General features: G+C 40.6%; 1 protein-coding gene and 1 long non-coding RNA gene across 3 annotated transcripts in view; one reads left to right on the top strand and one right to left on the bottom strand.

Moving 5' to 3' along the window:
- Nucleotides 1-1,532, top strand: part of LOC137320860 (uncharacterized) — a 32,814-nt gene extending 31,282 nt beyond the window's left edge. Inside the window, exon 3 of the long non-coding RNA XR_010962657.1 lies at nucleotides 71-1,532. This is a non-coding gene — a long non-coding RNA (uncharacterized lncRNA). The remainder of the gene's footprint in view (nucleotides 1-70) is intronic.
- The window catches only part of ccdc125 (coiled-coil domain containing 125), a 42,351-nt gene that overhangs the window by 15,907 nt on the left and 7,058 nt on the right, over nucleotides 1-19,386 (bottom strand). For both annotated transcript variants that reach the window (XM_067982770.1, XM_067982769.1), the window contains exons 2-7: nucleotides 18,456-18,803; nucleotides 13,650-13,708; nucleotides 12,711-12,797; nucleotides 7,226-7,303; nucleotides 6,001-6,086; nucleotides 2,869-2,951 (exon numbers count right to left, since the gene is read on the bottom strand). In XM_067982770.1, coding sequence (XP_067838871.1) covers nucleotides 2,869-2,951; nucleotides 6,001-6,086; nucleotides 7,226-7,303; nucleotides 12,711-12,797; nucleotides 13,650-13,708; nucleotides 18,456-18,768 — 706 coding nt within the window. In that variant the 5' untranslated portion in view covers nucleotides 18,769-18,803. The remainder of the gene's footprint in view (nucleotides 1-2,868; nucleotides 2,952-6,000; nucleotides 6,087-7,225; nucleotides 7,304-12,710; nucleotides 12,798-13,649; nucleotides 13,709-18,455; nucleotides 18,804-19,386) is intronic.

The following is a 19,386-nucleotide window of genomic DNA, read 5'->3' as shown; positions in this document are numbered from 1 at the left end:
ACTGTGGAAGGAAAAGTTCGATCAAGGCATTTTCTTGTCAAAATTTAATTGTTATTCCAAAATCTTCCAGGCGCACAAAGGGTACAGTATTTTACTAATGCAACAGAGTGTGTCTCAGAGTGGAAGGATGCTAGTTTCTGCTGATCTTTGTGAAGCCATCACAAGAAGGCACCAAGCAAAGGCCAGGAGCCCACAGGAAAGGACGGAAAATCAGAGGGCAACATAAGAATTCAAAGAATAGGAGCAAGAGTAGGCCAGACGGCCCCTTGAGCCTGCTCCACCATTCAATAAGATCATGGCTGATCATCTACCTCAACTCCATTTTCCTGCCCTATCCCCATATCCCTTGATACCCTTAGTGTCCAAATATCTATCAATCGCAGTCTTGAATATACTCAACGACTGAGCATCCACAGCCCTCTGGGATGGGGAATTCCAAAGATTCACAAGTGACCTCAGGCTCCAATTGCAAAACTTCTAACAGTCAGTTACAGAGTACTGCATGCACACATTCTCGGCTAGGGAATGACACGTGGTGTGGGTATGTTAAAGGAGGATACAAAATATATAAATGGGGACATTACACTCTTAGGAACATAGGAACAGGAGTAGGCCATTCAGCCCCTCGTGCCTGCTCCGCCATTTGATAAGATCATGGCTGATCTGTGATCTAACTCCATATACCTGCCTTTGGCCCATATCCCTTAATACCTTTGGTTGCCAAAAAGCTATCGATCTCAGATTTAAATTTAGCAATTGAGCTAGTATCAATTGCTGTTTGCGGAAGAGAATTCCAAACTTCTACCACCCTTTGTGTGTAGAAATATTTTCTAATCCCGCTCCTGAAAGGTCTGGCTCTAATTTTTAGACTGTGCCCCCTACTCCTAGAATCCCCAACCAGCGGAAATAGTTTCTCTCTATCCACCCTATCCGTTCCCCTTAATATCTTATAAACTTCGATCAGATCACCCCTTAACCTTCTAAACGCCAGAGAATACAACCCCAATTTGTGTAATCTCTCCTCATAACTTAACCCTTGAATTCCGGGGACAGAGGGAGTCGTCTTGTTTCGTAAACTTCGAAAATAACTGGATATCAAAAAAAGAAACTCTGTTTAAAGCAAACCTCTATTGTATTTTCACCTGAATATATTACATTAGAAGTCAACAGTTTTAAAGTAAACAAAAGTATTTTGGGCATTGTCAGCTGTTCAATGGATTGCATCAAAATGTAATGCTTGGAATTCAACTACACTCTAACAGACTGTGGATCGCAACAGTTTCTGGAAAAATGAAACTTGTAATTATGAGTTTGTTAGAAAAGAATATAAGCTATCAAATGTATGTCCATCATAATGTACCTTCAAATCAGTTGTGCAGCAGCATTTACTTCATAATTTTACTTTCTATTGAACAATTTATGATAAATTGCCAATGCTGGCAGATTGCATACTGTTAAACTTTTACAGTATTAAAATATTTGCTCACCATGCGTCAAAAACTCGGGTGTACTTTGGGCAAAACTCAGATAAACATATTGCTTTCTTTTGAATTGTAATTTTTGTTGTCTTCGATACTAACAAGCACACCCTTATTCTGTTTCCTTCAATCCAATGACAAATAGAACACATGGGATTAGAAGACTAAATGTGCTCCCTTGATCACTCAGCAGCTTCATCTACTAAGTAGCTGAGCCTTACAGACCAGGAAAATCTTGGTTTTCTCTCTCTTCTGTACCATTACAAAATCTCACCCAGAACAGCAGTGGGGTACTATAATTGGTCTCTGTGCTCTGGGTTAGGGACAAAAGGGTGGGAAATGGACTCGGTTATGAAGCCCATGCAATCAAAGAGCCTGCCAAAACTCACCATCAATGCTGACACGTGGATTTGGCCAAGGTATCAGAAGTCATGATCCACACCCCAGCAAGGAATCACTATCTTGAGGGCTAGGGTGTAGAGGAGCATATAAGTGAGAAAAGGAAATTTTAAGAAAATAAACACTACAAATCAGGGAAGGTGGCAAGTCTGATCCTTAGTCTGCTAAGTTAGTTGATCCAACTGAGAGGCTATTGCTACAATTGAGCTCAGTGCCTGGGTTAGGGAGGGAAAAACTGGCAACGGTACCCACTCCTAATCAATTTCAAATGACCCCTGCTAGAAGTGCATCTATGAGTATCTGTGAGGACATAAGCAGGAATTTGGCTGTAATGTGTTAATCAAATAGTCTGCCAACACTCAGTCAAGGCTCAAAAATGAATAACGGTCATGTGAGCAAGAGAGAAAAAAATACAGTGGGTTCAAAAATGTTCCTAAGGGCTTCGCTGTTAGCTCAGCAAGTTAGTAGATGGACCATCCAGACCAGAAGATCCCAAGTTCAATCACTAGTCTGTGGTGTATTTATTGATCTCAGCTGAAGTGGTGGTAGGGTCACTACAACTGGCCTCAGTGCTTCTGGATTAGGGACGGGGAACAAAAAAAAAATCAGGGTCCCTGCTTCAGATAGCTATCTAGCAACCCCTGCTGAAAGTCTGCTGGTGTGAATATTGGTGAGGACAAGAACAGGCTTTGCTGTAACACCCTAAAGTCAAATAGTCTGCCAGCACTCAATGTCAAGACTCACATGAATAATGGCCAAGGTACTTCAGGTCAACCAGCCCCAGTGAAATCTCACCACAGCAAGGAGTTGGTGGTGGTGCGGGGAGGAGAAAATTGGAGAGGGTAAAAAGAAAAACAAAACATTTGAAAACTACTACATCCTCAGATAGTTACTCAACCAAATTTTTAAAAAAATTCCTTTCATCTCTGGGATTTGCATCTGAATCTATCCCAGACTGATGGCATGAAAAGCTCCTTCACACTAAACTTACCAGCATTTTCTGATTTGAGATCCCGAATCTCAGCATCTCTTGCCTCCAAAGTTGTTGCAAGTTCAGCATTTTCAATGCACATTCTGTGAAGAAAGGAAAACTGAAGTTTTCAGCATTCTTATGTAAACATTTGCTAAGGAAATAGAATTTATAGTAAAGGGCTTTCAATGAGTTCAATGATCATGAATAATTATCATTTAATACCTAAATCCAAAGAATGAGGCCAACTAAATTAAAATAATGACATTATATTATAGTAATCACAAACTGAATACATGACTCCAACCAATTATCCAAATGGTTGTTTGATCAACCAGCACTAAAAGATTGGAATCAAAAATTGGCATGCAAAACAGTAATTGAACAATGGGAGGCCTTCAAGGAGGAATTGGTTTGGGTACAGAGAAGACACATTCCTATGAGGGGGAAAGGAAGGACATCCAAAGCCAGAGCTCTCTGGATGACTAAAGATATAGAGATTAAAATGAAACTGAAAAAGGAGGCTTATGATGAATATAAGGTTCATAATACAGTGGAGAACCAGGCTGAATACAGAAAGTAAACAGGAGAGCTAAAAAAGGGAATAAGAGGGGCAAAGAGAGACTGTGAGACGAGATTAGCGGCCAACATAAAAGGGAACCCAAAAGTCTTTTATAAACATATAAATAGTAAAATGGTAGTCAAAGTAAGGGTGGGTCCGATTAGGGACAAAAAAAAAGGAGATCCTCTTGTGGAGGCAGAGGACGTGGCTGAGGTACTAAATGAATACTTCGCATCTGTCTTCACTAGAGAAGAGGATGCTGCCATTGTAGCAGTAAAGGAGAAGGTAGTTGCGATATTGGATAAAATAAAAGTAGATAAAGAGGAGGTACTTAAAAGATTGGCAGTACTCAAAGAAGAAAAGACACCCGGTCCAGATGAAATGCATCCTAAGTTAAGGGTGGTGGAAGCAGATTCAATAGTAATTTTCAAAAGGAAATTTTATAAATACTTGAAGGGAAAAAAATTACAGGGCTATGGGGAAAGAGCAGGGGAATGGGACTAATTGGATAGCTCTTTCAAAAAGCCGTATGGCCCCCTCCTGTGCTGAACCTACTATGATACCATGAAACTGCAACCACTGAAAATCAAGCATTTTCAGTACATACACAAGTCACAGATATAGGAACAGAGGGATGTAGAGAACTGGAAGAGACTATTGCAGTCCATCTGACTAGTTCCAAAGCACAAGCAGATCAAACCTGGCCACATGAAATTATAAGCAGCAGACAGAAAACTCAGTGAAAGTTTCCTAGTAGCCATCCAGAATAAGAACACAGAGATCAGGGAACTCTGTAATGCAAACGCCCAAGTGGAACGCCGAGCAAATAAGCCAGAATCCTTAGATTGTGAATAGCAGAGATAACGAATCTGCAGGCCCAGGTAACTCACCTGCTAAAGGACATAGAAATGCTAACAAAAATCGATGACTAGACAATCAGGACATTATTCCTGAAGGCCTGGGGGGAAAAAAAAGCCTATGCCCTTCATCCAGAGCATCCTCAGATCCCTCTTTGCCTTGGACGACAAAGTGGACCTGGTGTTGGACAGGGCCCATACAACACTAGCCCCCATACGTTTAACATCCCAGAGCCTTTGTTCATGCACAACTTAGAGACAAAAACTGATAATGTCCCAAGCAAAGACCAAGAGAGACCTGTGCCTCCAGTGACACCATTTATCCATTTTCTCAGACATGTCCCCAGAACTCTGCTGGAAACACAAGGCCTTCGACATCAAGCTGGCCGTCCAAAATCAGAGTGTTCAATGGAGAGTGCTCTATCCCCCCACTTGAAGATCCCAGATGTCCTTCCTAAATTAGAAAAAATACTCAAAACCATCCCTCCCCCAGGCCTTGAACCCCACCCTATACCCACATGGCAACACCGGCCTATCAGAAGAGAAAGGAACATACAGGACAGTGAGCCACAAATAATACAACCTCATAAGCTCCAAGAACACAGAAGTGCTGGGAAGGTGCACGGCATCAAAGCAGGCTCCCACAATCCAGGGAAAGAGTTGGCAACCCAAAGATTCCCCTGCACCGCATTAGGGACAAGTGATAGATGAAGGCTTGTCCCAGATGGTGCAGAATGACACTGGATACCGACAGGTAGGAGGGAAAGGGGGCAGGAAATGAAGTGAGAAAAACCACACAAAAATTCAATCAGAAGGGTCAAAAGATAGTCATAAGTCTATGTTGGGGATGAAGAGGCCCAAAAGCAACTTATTAGCAATTAATAAGGGGAAAAGAAAGGCATCTTTGTCCTGTTTAGAGCCCATCCTTTCACTGAACATAGGAACTCAACACAACAAGCAACCTATTGCCATGAACTTAGCAATCACTACACACTTGATAAATCAACATACATGCGTGATTTGATCTATTCCAGACAAACCTATGCGCGATGTTACTCCGTGGGGAAAGACAATACGACATACAGTGAATAACTGCAAGGGTATCAGACCCGACAACACAAGGGAGAGTTGCAAGTGGGGTTTTCTAACCACAGCAGATGCCCTAATGAATCAGTACTTGTGCACCCTGCAGCCAGCTGGCTGAGCAGACCCAAACACAAGACTTGAGCCATTCCCTCCCCATTACCCTGCACCCAATATGGAATTCACTCTATGGGGCATCAACAAGCACCTCAGAGGAATAAGGAACCAAGTGGGGAAGGTACAGGGGAAGAAACAAAAAAAAATTCATAACATTCATGAGGAATGAATACCCAGCACATTGTGTGCATGGCAGCACTGTGATAGGACCTGGCGGTCAAAAACCCAGGATCAAACAAGCTGCCTCGTCCCCGTCTGGCCCCACTCGCATTGCTCCCAGTGCAAGCAGCCTGATGTGGTGATATATCCATCCCTCAGGCAGTGCACAATCAGGATGGACAGTGAATTATTAGCAATCACTATGGGAAACAAAAACCAGGCTGGACTTATTACAAAATCTTTAATGTTTCTCGAAGGGAGGGTTTATCATACCAGTGTTGCACATCGTCTCAACACTTTTACTGTTGGGAAGGAAAACAATGAATCTTCACTACGAATTTGTTGTATTCTTGTATTGATGACAAGTCCACTAACCGATCATATCTTCCAATCCAGGACTGTTCCAAATTCTTAAATTTATCCTGTTTGAAGTCATTTTCCCACTGTAGTACATTCACTTCCTGTAAAAGGGAAACAAACTATTATTACACACTTATTTTTCCAATGCTAACCTAAGGTGTATCTGGGCATTTTGCAAGGCTTTCTGAAACCAGTCATGGAGGCCAGATGTCATGGAGAAGATGACTCATGTCGTCTTACTTTCCCAACTAGAAGCACACAAGCATTGATAATTGATGTTGGGAAAAGATTAGGAAAATAAAAAAATTAAAAACAAATTTCGTAGCTGAAGGACTATAGAGCTCATTACAGTAGTTTCAAAACACTTCTGGCTAAGATCAGCTATCTTTGTGCAATGAGGAATCAACCTTTGATTTGTGGGGCTAGTGCCAATCCATACAGTGAATTTACTTAAGACATTTTATATTACTGTTATCTAATTGACTCCTGATGCATGGGTCTCAATCAATTGACTGCACCTGATGGTGTAAATCACTTATCTATCTTGTTCCAGTAACAGTGGAGACCCATTTTTTCCCCCATGAGTCTCCCGATCTGCCTTTGGAACTACCTAACCATGGATCCAATTGGCCTGCAGAAGGAGTACAAAGGCAGATTTCAAATGTAAAAAAAGAGGACAACATCAAGGTAATTTTGGTGTTGCTCTCCTCAACACCAAACCACAATGTAAAAGTGCCTTCAGTAACTCAGTTGGGAAAGAGAAGGCAGGGATGATTCTGAACAGTTATTCAAAAAAAACAACCAAATGGAAGCGAAACACAGTTTAGAGATGGCATCTAGTCCATCCTGGCAGTCATTAGTCACCAATATAAACATTGTTAACATGCAAGATAAATGAAAAAGAAAGTAAACAGATCACACCAAGACAAACTTATTAGAAGACAAACATACATTTTTAAGTTCAGTGTTGTGTATACATCTTTTTTAAAAAAAACAAGTTCTAGTTACAATTTCAATATGAATTTTTTCCAAATAAATCAACTTTATAAATATAATTTCAATATATTTTTCATTTAGAATACAATTTGTCAAAGGGTTTTAGTCTAAAAAGATTAGTTTAGTACTTGGTTGGACCACTGAAAGTCAAAGATTGTTATTTATATTGAAATGAAAATGTTTTTAAAATGTCCTACAATAATGAAGAGGAACTGGAAAATAATAAATATTTGCACTTATCCACCTTCTCTAAAATCTTGTTTCGTTCTTCTGTTTTTTGAAGTAAAGTCTTTGTATGTGGTGTGGCTTTATCAAGCACAGCCTGGTAAATATAGTAAAATGTAAGTACATACAACATATGCAATGGATTATTACTTTCAACGTATAGAAAAACTAAATGCACTTTGAAAAAACCTGCCAAATGAACAATAGAAATTTAAAAATACCATTACACTATAGGCAAAAGAAATCTCTAAAGTCCCTCTATTTTTATATGGTTTTAAATAGTTAGGCTGACTAATAAAATAGAATCAGCCAGCTGTGTCTCTGGGACATCTTTATGAAATTCCCTTTGTTTTATGCGACACATGTAGCTGAGCAATTCAGATGCTCTTTGTCACTACAGATAAAAGGAGAAAAACCTCACATGCTGAAAATATGGAAATCATTTCCTTGCTTTTTAAAATGACTTCGATATTTTCACACCCTTTTATTATTTACAGCCTATTGATTGCATTACTGAGATTACCTTCCTACATCATAGCCATCACTTCCTTTCAGTTTTTCCAAAAAAGAGTTTGTGGTCCATTTTATCCATTAACCGCTCTCTATGACTGCCATCAGCATTCCTGACTCTTGACCTTGATTTGTTTTCTTCCCAGTGGTGCAGCAGTATGACATTGTCAACCATTTGAGGGGACAAGAAAACATGGTGGGCAATCTGTAAGCAATTTACTACAACCAGGGTAAACGATTAGACCTGGGCTACACTAAAGCAAATATGGCCAAGGATACCACCACTTGGTTATGGAAATTGTTGTCAAGTCGTTGGAAGAGCCTAAAATGTAACAGTTAAACACATTGAATCCAGACCATGTAATGTTCTAGGCACATTTGATGTGCATTGTTCACATATAACATCATTCAGTATGTGGATGGCCCGACTAGAGAGGGGGCAAAACTTGACCTCCTCTTGGGAAATAAGGAAGGGCAGGTGACAGAAGTGTTAGTGAGGGATCACTTTGGGACCAGTGATCATAATTCCATTAGTTTTAAGATAGCTATGGAGAAGGATAGGTCTGGCCCAAAAGTTAAAATTCTAAATTGGGGAAAGGCCAATTTTGATGGTATTAGACAGGAACTTTCAGAAGTTGATTGGGAGAGTCTGTTGGCAGGCAAAGGGACGTCTGGTAAGTGGGAGGCTTTCAAAAGTGTGTTAACCAGGGTTCAGGGTAAGCACATTCCTTATAAAGTGAAGGGCAAGGCTGGTAGAAGTAGGGAACCTTGGATGACTCGGGAGATTGAGGCACTAGTCAAAAATAAGAAGGAGGCATATGACATGCATAGGCAGCTGGGATCAAGTGGATCCCTTGAAGAGTATAGAGATTGCCGGAGTAGAGTTAAGAGAGAAATCAGGAGGGCAAAAAGGGGATATGAGATTGCTTTGGCAGATCAGGCAAAGGTGAATCCAAAGAGCTTCTACAAATACATAAAGGGCAAAAGAGTAACTAGGGAGAGAGTAGGGCCTCTTAAGGATCAACAAGGTCATCTATGTGCGGAACCGCAAGAGATGGGTGAGATCCTGAATGAATATTTCACATCGGTATTTACGGTTGAGAAAGGCATGAATGTTAGGGAACTTGGGGAAATAAATAGTGATGTCTTGAGGAGTGTACATATTACAGAGAGGGAGGTGCTGGAAGTCTTAACGCGCATCAAGGTAGATAAATCTCCGGGACCTGATGAAATGTATCCCAGGACGTTATGGGAGGTTAGGGAGGAGATTGCGGGTCCCCGAGCAGAGATATTTGAATCATCCACCGCTACAGGTGAGGTGCCTGAAGATTGGAGGGTAGCAAATGTTGTGCCTTTGTTTAAGAAGGGCGGCAGGGAAAAGCCTGGGAACTACAGACCCAGTGAGCCTGACATCTGTAGTGGGTAAGTTGTTAGAGGGTATTCTGAGGGACAGGATCTACAGGCATTTGGAGAGGCAGGGACTAATTAGGAACAGTCAGCATGGTTTTGTGAGAGGAAAATCATGTCTCACGAATTTGATTGAGTTTTTTGAAGGGGTAACCAAGAAGATAGATGAGGGCTGTGCAGTAGACGTGGTCTACATGGACTTCAGCAAAGCATTTGACAAGGTACCGCATGGTAGGTTGTTACATAAGGTTAAATCTCATGGGATCCAAGGTGAGGTAGCCAATTGGATACAAAATTGGCTTGACGACAGAAGACAGAGGGTGGTTGTGGAGGGTTGTTTTTCAAACTGGATGCCTGTGTCCAGCGGTGTTGGGTCCGCTGTTATTTGTTATTTATATTAATGATTTGGATGAGAATTTAGGAGGCATGGTTAGTAAGTTTGCAGATGACACCAAGATTGGTGGCATTGTGGACAGTGAAGAAGGTTATCTAGGATTGCAACGGGATCTTGATAAATTGGGCCAGTGGGCCGATGAATGGCAGATGGAGTTTAATTTAGATAAATGTGAGGTGATGCATTTTGGTAGATCGAATCGGGCCAGGACCTACTCCGTTAATGGTAGGGCGTTGGGGAGAGTTATAGAACAAAGAGATCTAGGAGTACAGATTCATAGCTCCTTGAAAGTGGAGTCACAGGTGGATAGGGTGGTGAAGAAGGCATTCAGCATGCTTGGTTTCATTGGTCAGAACATTGAATGCAGGAGTTGGGATGTCTTGTTGAAGTTGTACAGGGCATTGGTGAGGCCACACTTGGAGTACTGTGTACAGTTCTGGTCACCCTATTATAGAAAGGATATTATTAAACTAGAAAGAGTGCAGAAAAGATTTACTAGGATGCTACCGGGACTTGATGGTTTGACTTACAGGGAGAGGTTAGACAGACTGGGACTTTTTTCCCTGGAGAGTAGGAGGTTAAGGGGTGATCTTATAGAAGTCTATAAAATAATGAGGGGCATAGATAAGGTAGATAGTCAAAATCTTTTCCCAAAGGTAGGGGAGTCTATAACGAGGGGGCATAGATTTAAGGTGAGAGGGGAGAGATACAAAAGGGTCCAGAGGGGCAATTTTTTCACTCAAAGGGTGGTGAGTGTCTGGAACGAGCTGCCAGAGGCAGTAGTAGAGGCGGGTACAATTTTGTCTTTTAAAAAGCATTTGGACAGTTACATGGGTAAGATGGGTATAGAGGGATATGGGCCAAGTGCAGGCAATTGGGACTAGCTTAGTGGTATAAACTGGGCGACATGGACATGTTGGGCCGAAGGGCCTGTTTCCATGTTGTAACTTCTATGATTCTATGATTCTATAACTTCCTTGATTAATCCCTATCCACAGTGTAACAATTTTTAAAAGAAATATGCTTCTCTCCTAAAGGCACTTAATATTGATGAGGTACAATTACATAGGCACTGGGAGCCTTCTGGTACTTTGCCCAAATGGCCATTCTTCAAGTGTGATCTTCGTCAGAGTGTGTCACCAGGTTAATCAATTGTAGAGGACATCACAGCTGTATCCAATCCTATTCTCACTACACAGTCACACTCACAATAGGGGTCACTGGATAGCTAAGTGTTCTCTTCCCTTGTCCAAGGGTGCAGAGGCTCACTGCAGTGCCCAAAAAGTCGCTCCAAGTGAGATGAACTTGCTCAGTACACCCTGGATTAAACCTGAAGACTTTTAGTCTGTATAGTTCAATATTACATTAGGCAGTGCCTTTATTCATTGGGAAGCTATGTAGATCTTTAAGTTCTCAATCTGGAAGTAGCTTCAGATTTAATAAATGTTGTCATGGTTTTGGACTGCATACCAACAAGATGCTGTGACAATATTTATCTTCATTACAGTCCCTAGATGAAAAAGACATACCAGAGAAGTTCTTTCATCAAAAGGAAAATAAAAATACTAGCCTGATTCACCTCTACAGTAATGCATTTCCTAGCATTTTAATTCAGTAAAATAATCACATTGTCGAGTGCAAGAGAAAACGGGTGATATCATGATGGTTTAGAAAAATATTCTTTATCCATTCACAATTCCTCTGATAATGAAACAACCCATGCCAGCCAATGCAGGACCTGGGTAACATCCAGGCTTGGACTGCCAAGTGACAAGTAACATTCATAACACATAGGTGCCGGTTAATGACCATCTCAGACAAGAGAGGCCCAGCCACCTTCCTCTGAACTTTAACGGTACCACTATTGCTGAATCCCCTATCAACATCTCGGTGGTCACCAGTAACCAGAAGCTTAACTGGACCAACCGTATCAACACCATAGCTAAAAGAGCAGGGCAGAAGCTGCGTCAAGGCTTATGTCAGGAATATGATGGAATATTCACGCCTGGATGGGTGCAGCTTCAACAACACTGAAGAAGCTCAACAAGCCTCAAGGGAGGGTGGTTTGCTTCACTGGTGCCCCTGCCACTGGACTCAATATGCGTGCTCTCCATCACTGGCACACCATGGCCGCAGTATGTACAATCTACAGGATGCACTGTACCAACTTACCAACATTACTTCAACAGCACCTCCTTTCCCTGCCACCTCTACATTGAGAAAAAGGGCAGCAATGCCATGGGCACATCATCACTTCCAAGTTCTCCTCCAAAGTCACACACCATCCTGACTTGGACATATATTGCCATTTCTTCATCGTTGCTAGGTCAATATCTGATATAGTCAGGAACTCCCAGCTTCCTGTGGCGATTCTATCAGTGGTTGCTAGCTAAGGGTAGTCACTGTCGAAGCCTCAATATTCAGAAGTGTGAAGTGATTCATTTTGGTAGGCAGAATGAGGGGAGGCAATATAAACAAAATGGTACAATTTTAAAGGGGGTGCACGTACACAAGTCTTTGAAGGTGGCAGGTCAAGTTGAAAAGACTTTTAAAAAGGCATATGGGATCCTTGGTTGTATACAGAGGCATAGCGCACAAAAGCAAGGAAGTTATGCTAAACCTTTATAAAACGCTGGTTAGGCCCCAGCTGGAGTAATCTGTTCAATTCTGGACTGCACACTTTAGGAAGGATGTCAAGGCCATGGAGAGGGTGCAGAGGAAATTTGCTAGAATGGTACCAGGGATGCGGGATTTCAGTTATGTGGAGAGACTAGAGAAACTGGGATTGTTCTCCTTAGAGCAAAGAAGGTTATGGGGGGATTTGATAGAGGTGTTCAAAATCATGAAGGGTTTTGATAGAGTAAATAAGGAGAAACTGTTTTCCAGTGGCAGAAGGATCGGTAACCAGAGGACACAGATTTAAGGTAATGGCAAAAGAACCAGAGGCGACATGAGGGAAAATAAATTTACACAGTGAGTTGTTACAGCCAGGAATACACTGCCTGAAAGGATGGTAGAACCAAATTCAATAGTAACTTTCGAAAGGGAATAGGATAAAAACTTGAAGGGAAAACACTTGCAGGGCTATGGAGAAAGAGCAGGGGAATGGGACTGTTTGGATAGCTCTTTCAAAGAGTCGACACGAATGGCCTCCTTCTGTGCTCTATCATTCTATGATTAACATGCAGCTCACCAGGCTCTGTAGTATTTTTAATGCTTCATATTTTCCCTCAAGTTGCTGTTGCGTTACTTCAAGTTCACGTCGTAGAAACTCTGCTTCCTGCGCAACACAAACCTTCAATTAGTCATAAAACTACACAGTCGGTGAAATAAATAATCAAAATTACACTTGAAATAAAGCTGTCAAAAGCTGGATTGGTGTTTCATTAACAGTTCTTAGAATAATCAATGAAATCAGTATGCATACAACCATTCAGGAAAGTTTTATGCACCACTATTCATGTTATAATAGGATATGTCTCCAGCTATGGTGGGATGTATATGTGAACATACACTCAGAAATACAGAATCAGTATTTTTGTGCAATGACCATAAATGTAATTGCTCATAACAAAGGATGTATGTCACTGGAAAGGCTGGTAACCATTTTATATTCGGCAGTTAATAAAGAAGCATTAATATAATTTCCTCTGCATGTTTTAAACCCAGAACTGGGTATGAAGTAAATCTATGAGGATTATCTTCACTAACACCATCATTTGTTTAATTCAAAAAATAAAGTACTAATCTGGCCTCATCAAAGGAACTTTAAAATGTAGATAATTATAGATCAGATTTTCATGAACACCAAACTCAAGACACTTCTAAGCATGAACTTAACATGCATAGTTGATTTCTCAAAAATCTTTTGTTTTCAAATTTCATTAACCTTAAATAGAATAAAAAAACAAAATGGAGCAAGTTACCTTTTTACTGGTTTAAAAGATGTCTAATTTTTATACTCATTAATTTCGCTTACAGACTCTCATTTTCAGCGTATTTTACGAGTCTGCCTTCATACTTATGGTTTGCTCACTAAAGAACCCAGTGGTCTTTTAGCGTAAAGAATTCATCTATTCAAAATACAACTATTCACACAGAGAAAAACTACCATTCTCAACTGAAAAGTTACCTCCGCAACTTCCTGAAGCTTCAGTTTTAGCTCTTCATTTGACATTTCAACTTCTGAACCTACAGAGACAATGTATGTTTCAGAAACTTATTACATCACATTTGCATTATTTAAAGCAAAAAAAACCCCATATTTTAGTGCTCAACTTTAAATATATAAATATTGTTATGGTCAACATTTATCTCTCAACCAACATCTAAAAACAGATTGCTGCTTGTGGGACCTGGTTGTGCGGAAACTGGCAACCATGTTTCCTACATTACAACATTGACTACACTTCAAAAGTACTTCATTGCCTGTAAATCAAATTGGCAAAGGTAGTTCGGAGGACAAGATCATGGAATGTATTCGAGACGGTTTCCTAGAGCAATGTGTCATGGAACCAACCAGGGAACAGGCCATTTTAGATCTTGTATTGTGTAATGAGACAGGGTTAATTCGTAATCTCACAGTAAAGGATCCTCTGAGGAAGAGTGATTATAATATGACAGAATTTCACATTGAGCTTGAGAGTGACGTACTTAAGTCTGAAACTAGTGTCCTAATCTTAAATAAAGCCAATTATATAGGTATGAGGGGTGAGTTGGCTACGGTAGATTGGGAAACTAAATTAAAGGGTATGACTGTTGAAAAGCAATCATAAACATTTAAAGGAATATTTCAATTTTCTCAACAAATATACATTTCGTTGAGAAATAAAAACTTCACAGGAAAAGAGATCCACCCGTGACTAACTAAAGACATTAAGGACAGTATTAGATTAAAAGATGCCTATAATGCTGTCAAGAGGAGTACTAAGCCTGAGGATTGAGAGCGTTTTAGAAACTAGCAAAGGATGACCAAAAATTTGATTAAAAAAGGAGAAAATAGAATGTGAAAATAAACTAGCAAGAAATATAAAGACGGATTGTAAGCTTCTACAAGTATGTAAAAAGGAAGAGAGTAACAAAAGTAAACGTTGGTCTCCTTGAGGCTGAGACAGGAGAAATTATAATGGGGAAATCAGGAAATGGCAGATGTGTTAAATAAATATTTTGTATCTGTCTTCACAGTAAAAGACACAAAAAGCATACCAGAAATAGTGGGGAACCAAGGGGCTAATGAGAGTAAAGAACTTAAAGTAATTATCAGTAGAGAAAAAGTACTTGAGAAACGAATGGGACTAAAAGCCAATATATCCCCTGGACCTGATGGCCAAAATCCAAGGGTTCTAAGAGAGGTGACTGCAGAGATAGTGAATGTATTAGTTATGATCTTCCAAAATTCCCTAGATTCTAGAACGGTCCCAGCAGACTGGAACGTAGCAAATGTAACCCCGCTATTCAAGAAAGGAGGGAGAGAGAAAACAGGGAACTACAGACGAGTCAGCATGACATCAGTCATCGGGAAAATGCTGGAATCCATTATTAAGGAAGTGGTAACAGGGCACTTGGAACAACATATGATTAGGTAGAGTCAACATGGTTTTATGAAAGGGAAATTGTGTTTGACAAAATTATTAGAGTTTTTTTTTGAGGATGTAACAAGCTGGGTAGATAAAGGGACCCAGTGGATGTAGTATATTTAGATTTTCGAAAAGCATTCAATAAGGTGCCACACAAAAGGTTGTCACACAAGATAAGGGCTCATGGGGTTGGTGGTAACATATTAGCATGGATTGGTTAACAGACAGACAACAGAGAATAGGGATAAATGGGTCATTTTCAGGTTGGCAGGCTGCAACTAGTGGGGTGCCACAAGAATCGGTGCTGGGGCCTCAGCTATTTACAATCTATATTAATGGCTTGGATGAAGGGACTGAGTGTAATGTATCCAAGTTTGCTGACGATACAAAGCTAGGTGGGAAAGTAAGCAGTGAAGAGGACACAGAGTCTGCAAAGGGATGTAAACAGGTTAAGTGAGTTGGCAAGAAAGTGGCAGATGGAGTATAATGTGGGGAAATGTGGGGTTATTCACTTTGGTAGGAAGAATAGAAAAACAGAATATTTTTTAAATGGTAAGAAACTATTAAATGTTGGTGTCCAGAGAAACTTGGGTGTCCTGGTACAAGAAACAGAAAAAGTTAGCATGCAGGTGAAGCAGGCAATTAGGAAGGCAAATGGCATGTTGGCCTTTATTGCAAGGGGGTTGGAGTACAAGAGTAAGGAAATCTTTCTACAATTGTACAGGGCTTTGGTAAGACCTCACCTGGAGTACTGCATACCGTTTTGGTCTCCTTAGCAAAATGAAGGATATACTTCTTAGAGCCTTAGAGGCTTTGCAACGAAGGTTCACGAGATTAATTCCTGGGATGAGCAGGTTGTCCTATGGGGAGAGTTGAGTAGAATGGACCTATACGCTCTGGAGTTTAGAAGAACAAGAGGTGATCTCATTGAAACATACAAGATTCTGAGGGGGCTTGACAGGGTAGAGGCTGAGAGGTTGTTTCCCCCGGCTGGAGAGTCTAGAACTAGACGGCATAGTCGCAAGATAAGGTGTCGGCCATATAAGACTGAGATGAGGAAGAATTTCTTCACTCAGAGGGTTGTGTATCTTTGGAATTCTCTACCACAGAGGGCTGTGGATGCTGAGTCGTTGAGTATATTCAAGGCTGAGGTGGATAGATTTTTGAACTCTAGGGGAATCAAGGGATATGGGGATCAGGCGGGAAAGTGGAGTTGAGGTCGAAGATCAGCCATGATCTGACTGAATGGCGGAGCAGGCTCAAGGGGCCGTATGGCCTACTCCTGCTTCTATTTCTTATGTTCTTATGTAGAGCACTTTTGGACATTGAGGTTATGAAAGGCGTTATATAAATGCAAGTTTGTTAATTCTTTTATTATTTGTCAGATGGTTTTCAAATCCTTCTAGAAAGAACTTTTTTTAAAATCCGAAGTTTAATAGAGTTTTGGAATAATTTACTAAGGCTGGCCATGGAAGTGAATAGCATTAATGGGTACATGAGGGTGAGATGAATCGAAAGGGCTGTTGGGCTGTTTCAGGAATACAGAAGGGTCATTAGGACCAACAGGTGGTACTTTTAAAAAAAATAGATCTACCCCATCTAACTGCCGTCTCCAAAAATATTTGGATTTTCAAAAGGCCATTGTAGACTCATGACTAAGGGCAGAGCATGTGGCCTCAGGGGTCAGGTGGCAGAATGGGTAGCAAACTGGTTGCAAAACAGTAAACAGAAAGTAGGGGTTAAGGGTAGCTACTCAGACTGGCAAAAGAAGGGCAGTGGTATTCTACAGGGATCGCTGCTGGAACTACTGTTGTTCACAATTTATAATAACGATTTAGATTCAGGAATCAGAAGTACAATTTCCAAATTTGCGGACGACACCAAATTGGGGGGGTGCAGTTAATACAAAGGAAGACCTCATCAAAATGCAAGAGGACATTAATAAACTTGCAGAATGAGTGTGCAATTGGCAAATGAACTTCAATATAGATAAGTGAGGTGGTGCATTTTGTTAGCAAGAATAAGGAGGCCACATACTACTTGGATAATGAGTCTAAATAGGATAGAGGAGCAAAGGAATCTTCAGGGTACAGGTACCCAAATCACAAAGTAGTGACACAGGTTAATAAGGCCATAAAAGAAGCAAATCAAATATTGGGGTTCATTTCTAGAGGGATAGAATTGAAAAGCAGAGAAGTTATGTTAAACTTGTATAGAACCTTGGTTAGACCACACTTGGGAGTACTGCGCACAGTTCTGGTCACCATATTATAGAAAGGATATAGAGGCATTGGAAAGGGTGCAAAAGAAATTCACAAGGATGATACCAGAACTGAGAGGATACACTGATCAGGAAAGGCTGAACAGGTTGGGGCTCTTTTCTCTCGGCCGAGGGGTGACCTGATAGAGGTCTTTAAGATCACGAAAGGGCTTGATAGGGTAGACGTGGAGAAAATGTTTCCACTTGGCCGGGGGGGGGGAAAAAAAAAAAAAAGTCCAAAAACCATAAATATAAAATAGTCGCGAATAAATCCAATAGGGAATTCAGGAGAAACTTCTTTACCCAAAGACTGGTAAGAATGTGGAACTTGCTACCATAAGGAGTAGTTGAGGCAAATAGCATAGATGCATTTAAGTGGAAGCTAGATAAGCACATGAGGGAGAAAGGAATAGAAGGATATGTTGATAGGGTTAGATGAAGTAGGGAGGGAGGAGGCTTGGGTACAGCGTAAACGCCGGCATAGACCAGTTGGGTCGAATGGCCTGTTTCTGAGCTGTAGTTTCGATGTAACTCATCATATCCCTCAATCCCTTCTCTCTCCAAAAACGTGCCCAATTCGCTCTCATGCCCATCTAAATTTTCTGCTTCAGTAGAGTTCCCTGTTAACTTATTCCACGACTATTACTCTTGGGTGAAAAAGTTCTGCTGAACTTCCATCCTTACTCCTAACTTCCTAATTTTGAAACTTGCGAATTTAAACCCAGTGCCAGAGTGAACAATTTACTTAGTGATTATCAATCCCCTTCACAATCTGGAAGAAAACAGAAAAACCTCTGATTTGTACTCTGTCCATCTGCTAATTCAAATTGTATTATTTTTTACTGCAGGAAAGGATTGTGTTGTTTCATGGATTTACGAAATTGACAAATGAATTTCAATATAAGTGTGAGGTATTACATTTTGGTAGGAAGAATAGGGGGGGGCCACATAGAACTTGGATTAGGATTAGATGAAGCAGAGGGAGGAGGCTCGTCTGGAGCATAAACACTGGCATGGGCCAAATGGTCTGGTTCTGTACTAATCTTCATTGCTTGCAATGTGCACAAGTGTCATAATCCTAAAACACCCAAATGAAGTTTACCAGTACTACTCAGCTGCCGGCTGAGACCAATCCCGTCAGGAGTGTTTAGTTTACGGAATGAATCGTAGATGCTGCCATATTTGGTCCAACGGAAACACGTAATCCCATTCTTTTCATCCTCTTTTACACTTCTCCTGGAAACATGGTCACTGACATCTGATCCTTGTCTTGATCTTGTGGTCTCAGCAATTGAACCTCGTTTCTGTTCATAAATTCCACCAGGTTTCCTGCAAAGGCCATCACCCAAGTCTCCACTTAACATATCATCTTCCTCTTGCACTTTCTCCTTCTGTGCTGCATGTCTTTCAGACATTAGTAGGAGTTGCACAGGTCCAGCTGCCCAACTACCTGTGCAGAAACAAAACTGGCATACTGAGAAAACAAACATATTTTAAAATAAAGCAATATGCAAAAACTAAGTTACTTGCTATTGTGTGAAAACAATGTTTTCAGAGATTCAAAAGAAAAACCCAAAAGCACTAGTTTTATCTTCTAAATTATATTCAAATGTCAGTTATGGGGGGTACTTGATTTTTTTTTTTAAAATACTAGTATGAAGAGGGATTTTATCTCCTTCCTATATTCAACTTACAGCCCTTTCACAAATCAACAGGGATAATGTTTCATCCAGGTCTTTCCTTCCAGCTCTATAAACAGCAGTCAAGAGATATAATTCAAATGGGACAGGTTTGATGTGTTTCAGTTTGTTGTGTCTCAATATATTCACACTGATATAAATCTTGTTCTGTTTGGGGAAGTTCTGGTGGAAATATTTTCTTCTGGCACAATAAACAAGAGATGGGGTTATTCTGGTAATCTAGTTTGGAAGATTAGTAAACCTGAACGTGTCAAAGGATTTCTGAGGACCTGAGCACAGCGTGCAATAGCTGCAGACCCAACAATGCTTTAATGAGGCAGAAGGGGAATCCCT

This window comes from Heptranchias perlo, chromosome 4 (genome assembly GCF_035084215.1).
Source record: "Heptranchias perlo isolate sHepPer1 chromosome 4, sHepPer1.hap1, whole genome shotgun sequence".
Lineage (NCBI taxonomy): Eukaryota > Metazoa > Chordata > Chondrichthyes > Hexanchiformes > Hexanchidae > Heptranchias > Heptranchias perlo.
This window is presented reverse-complemented; position numbering and strand designations above follow the sequence as displayed.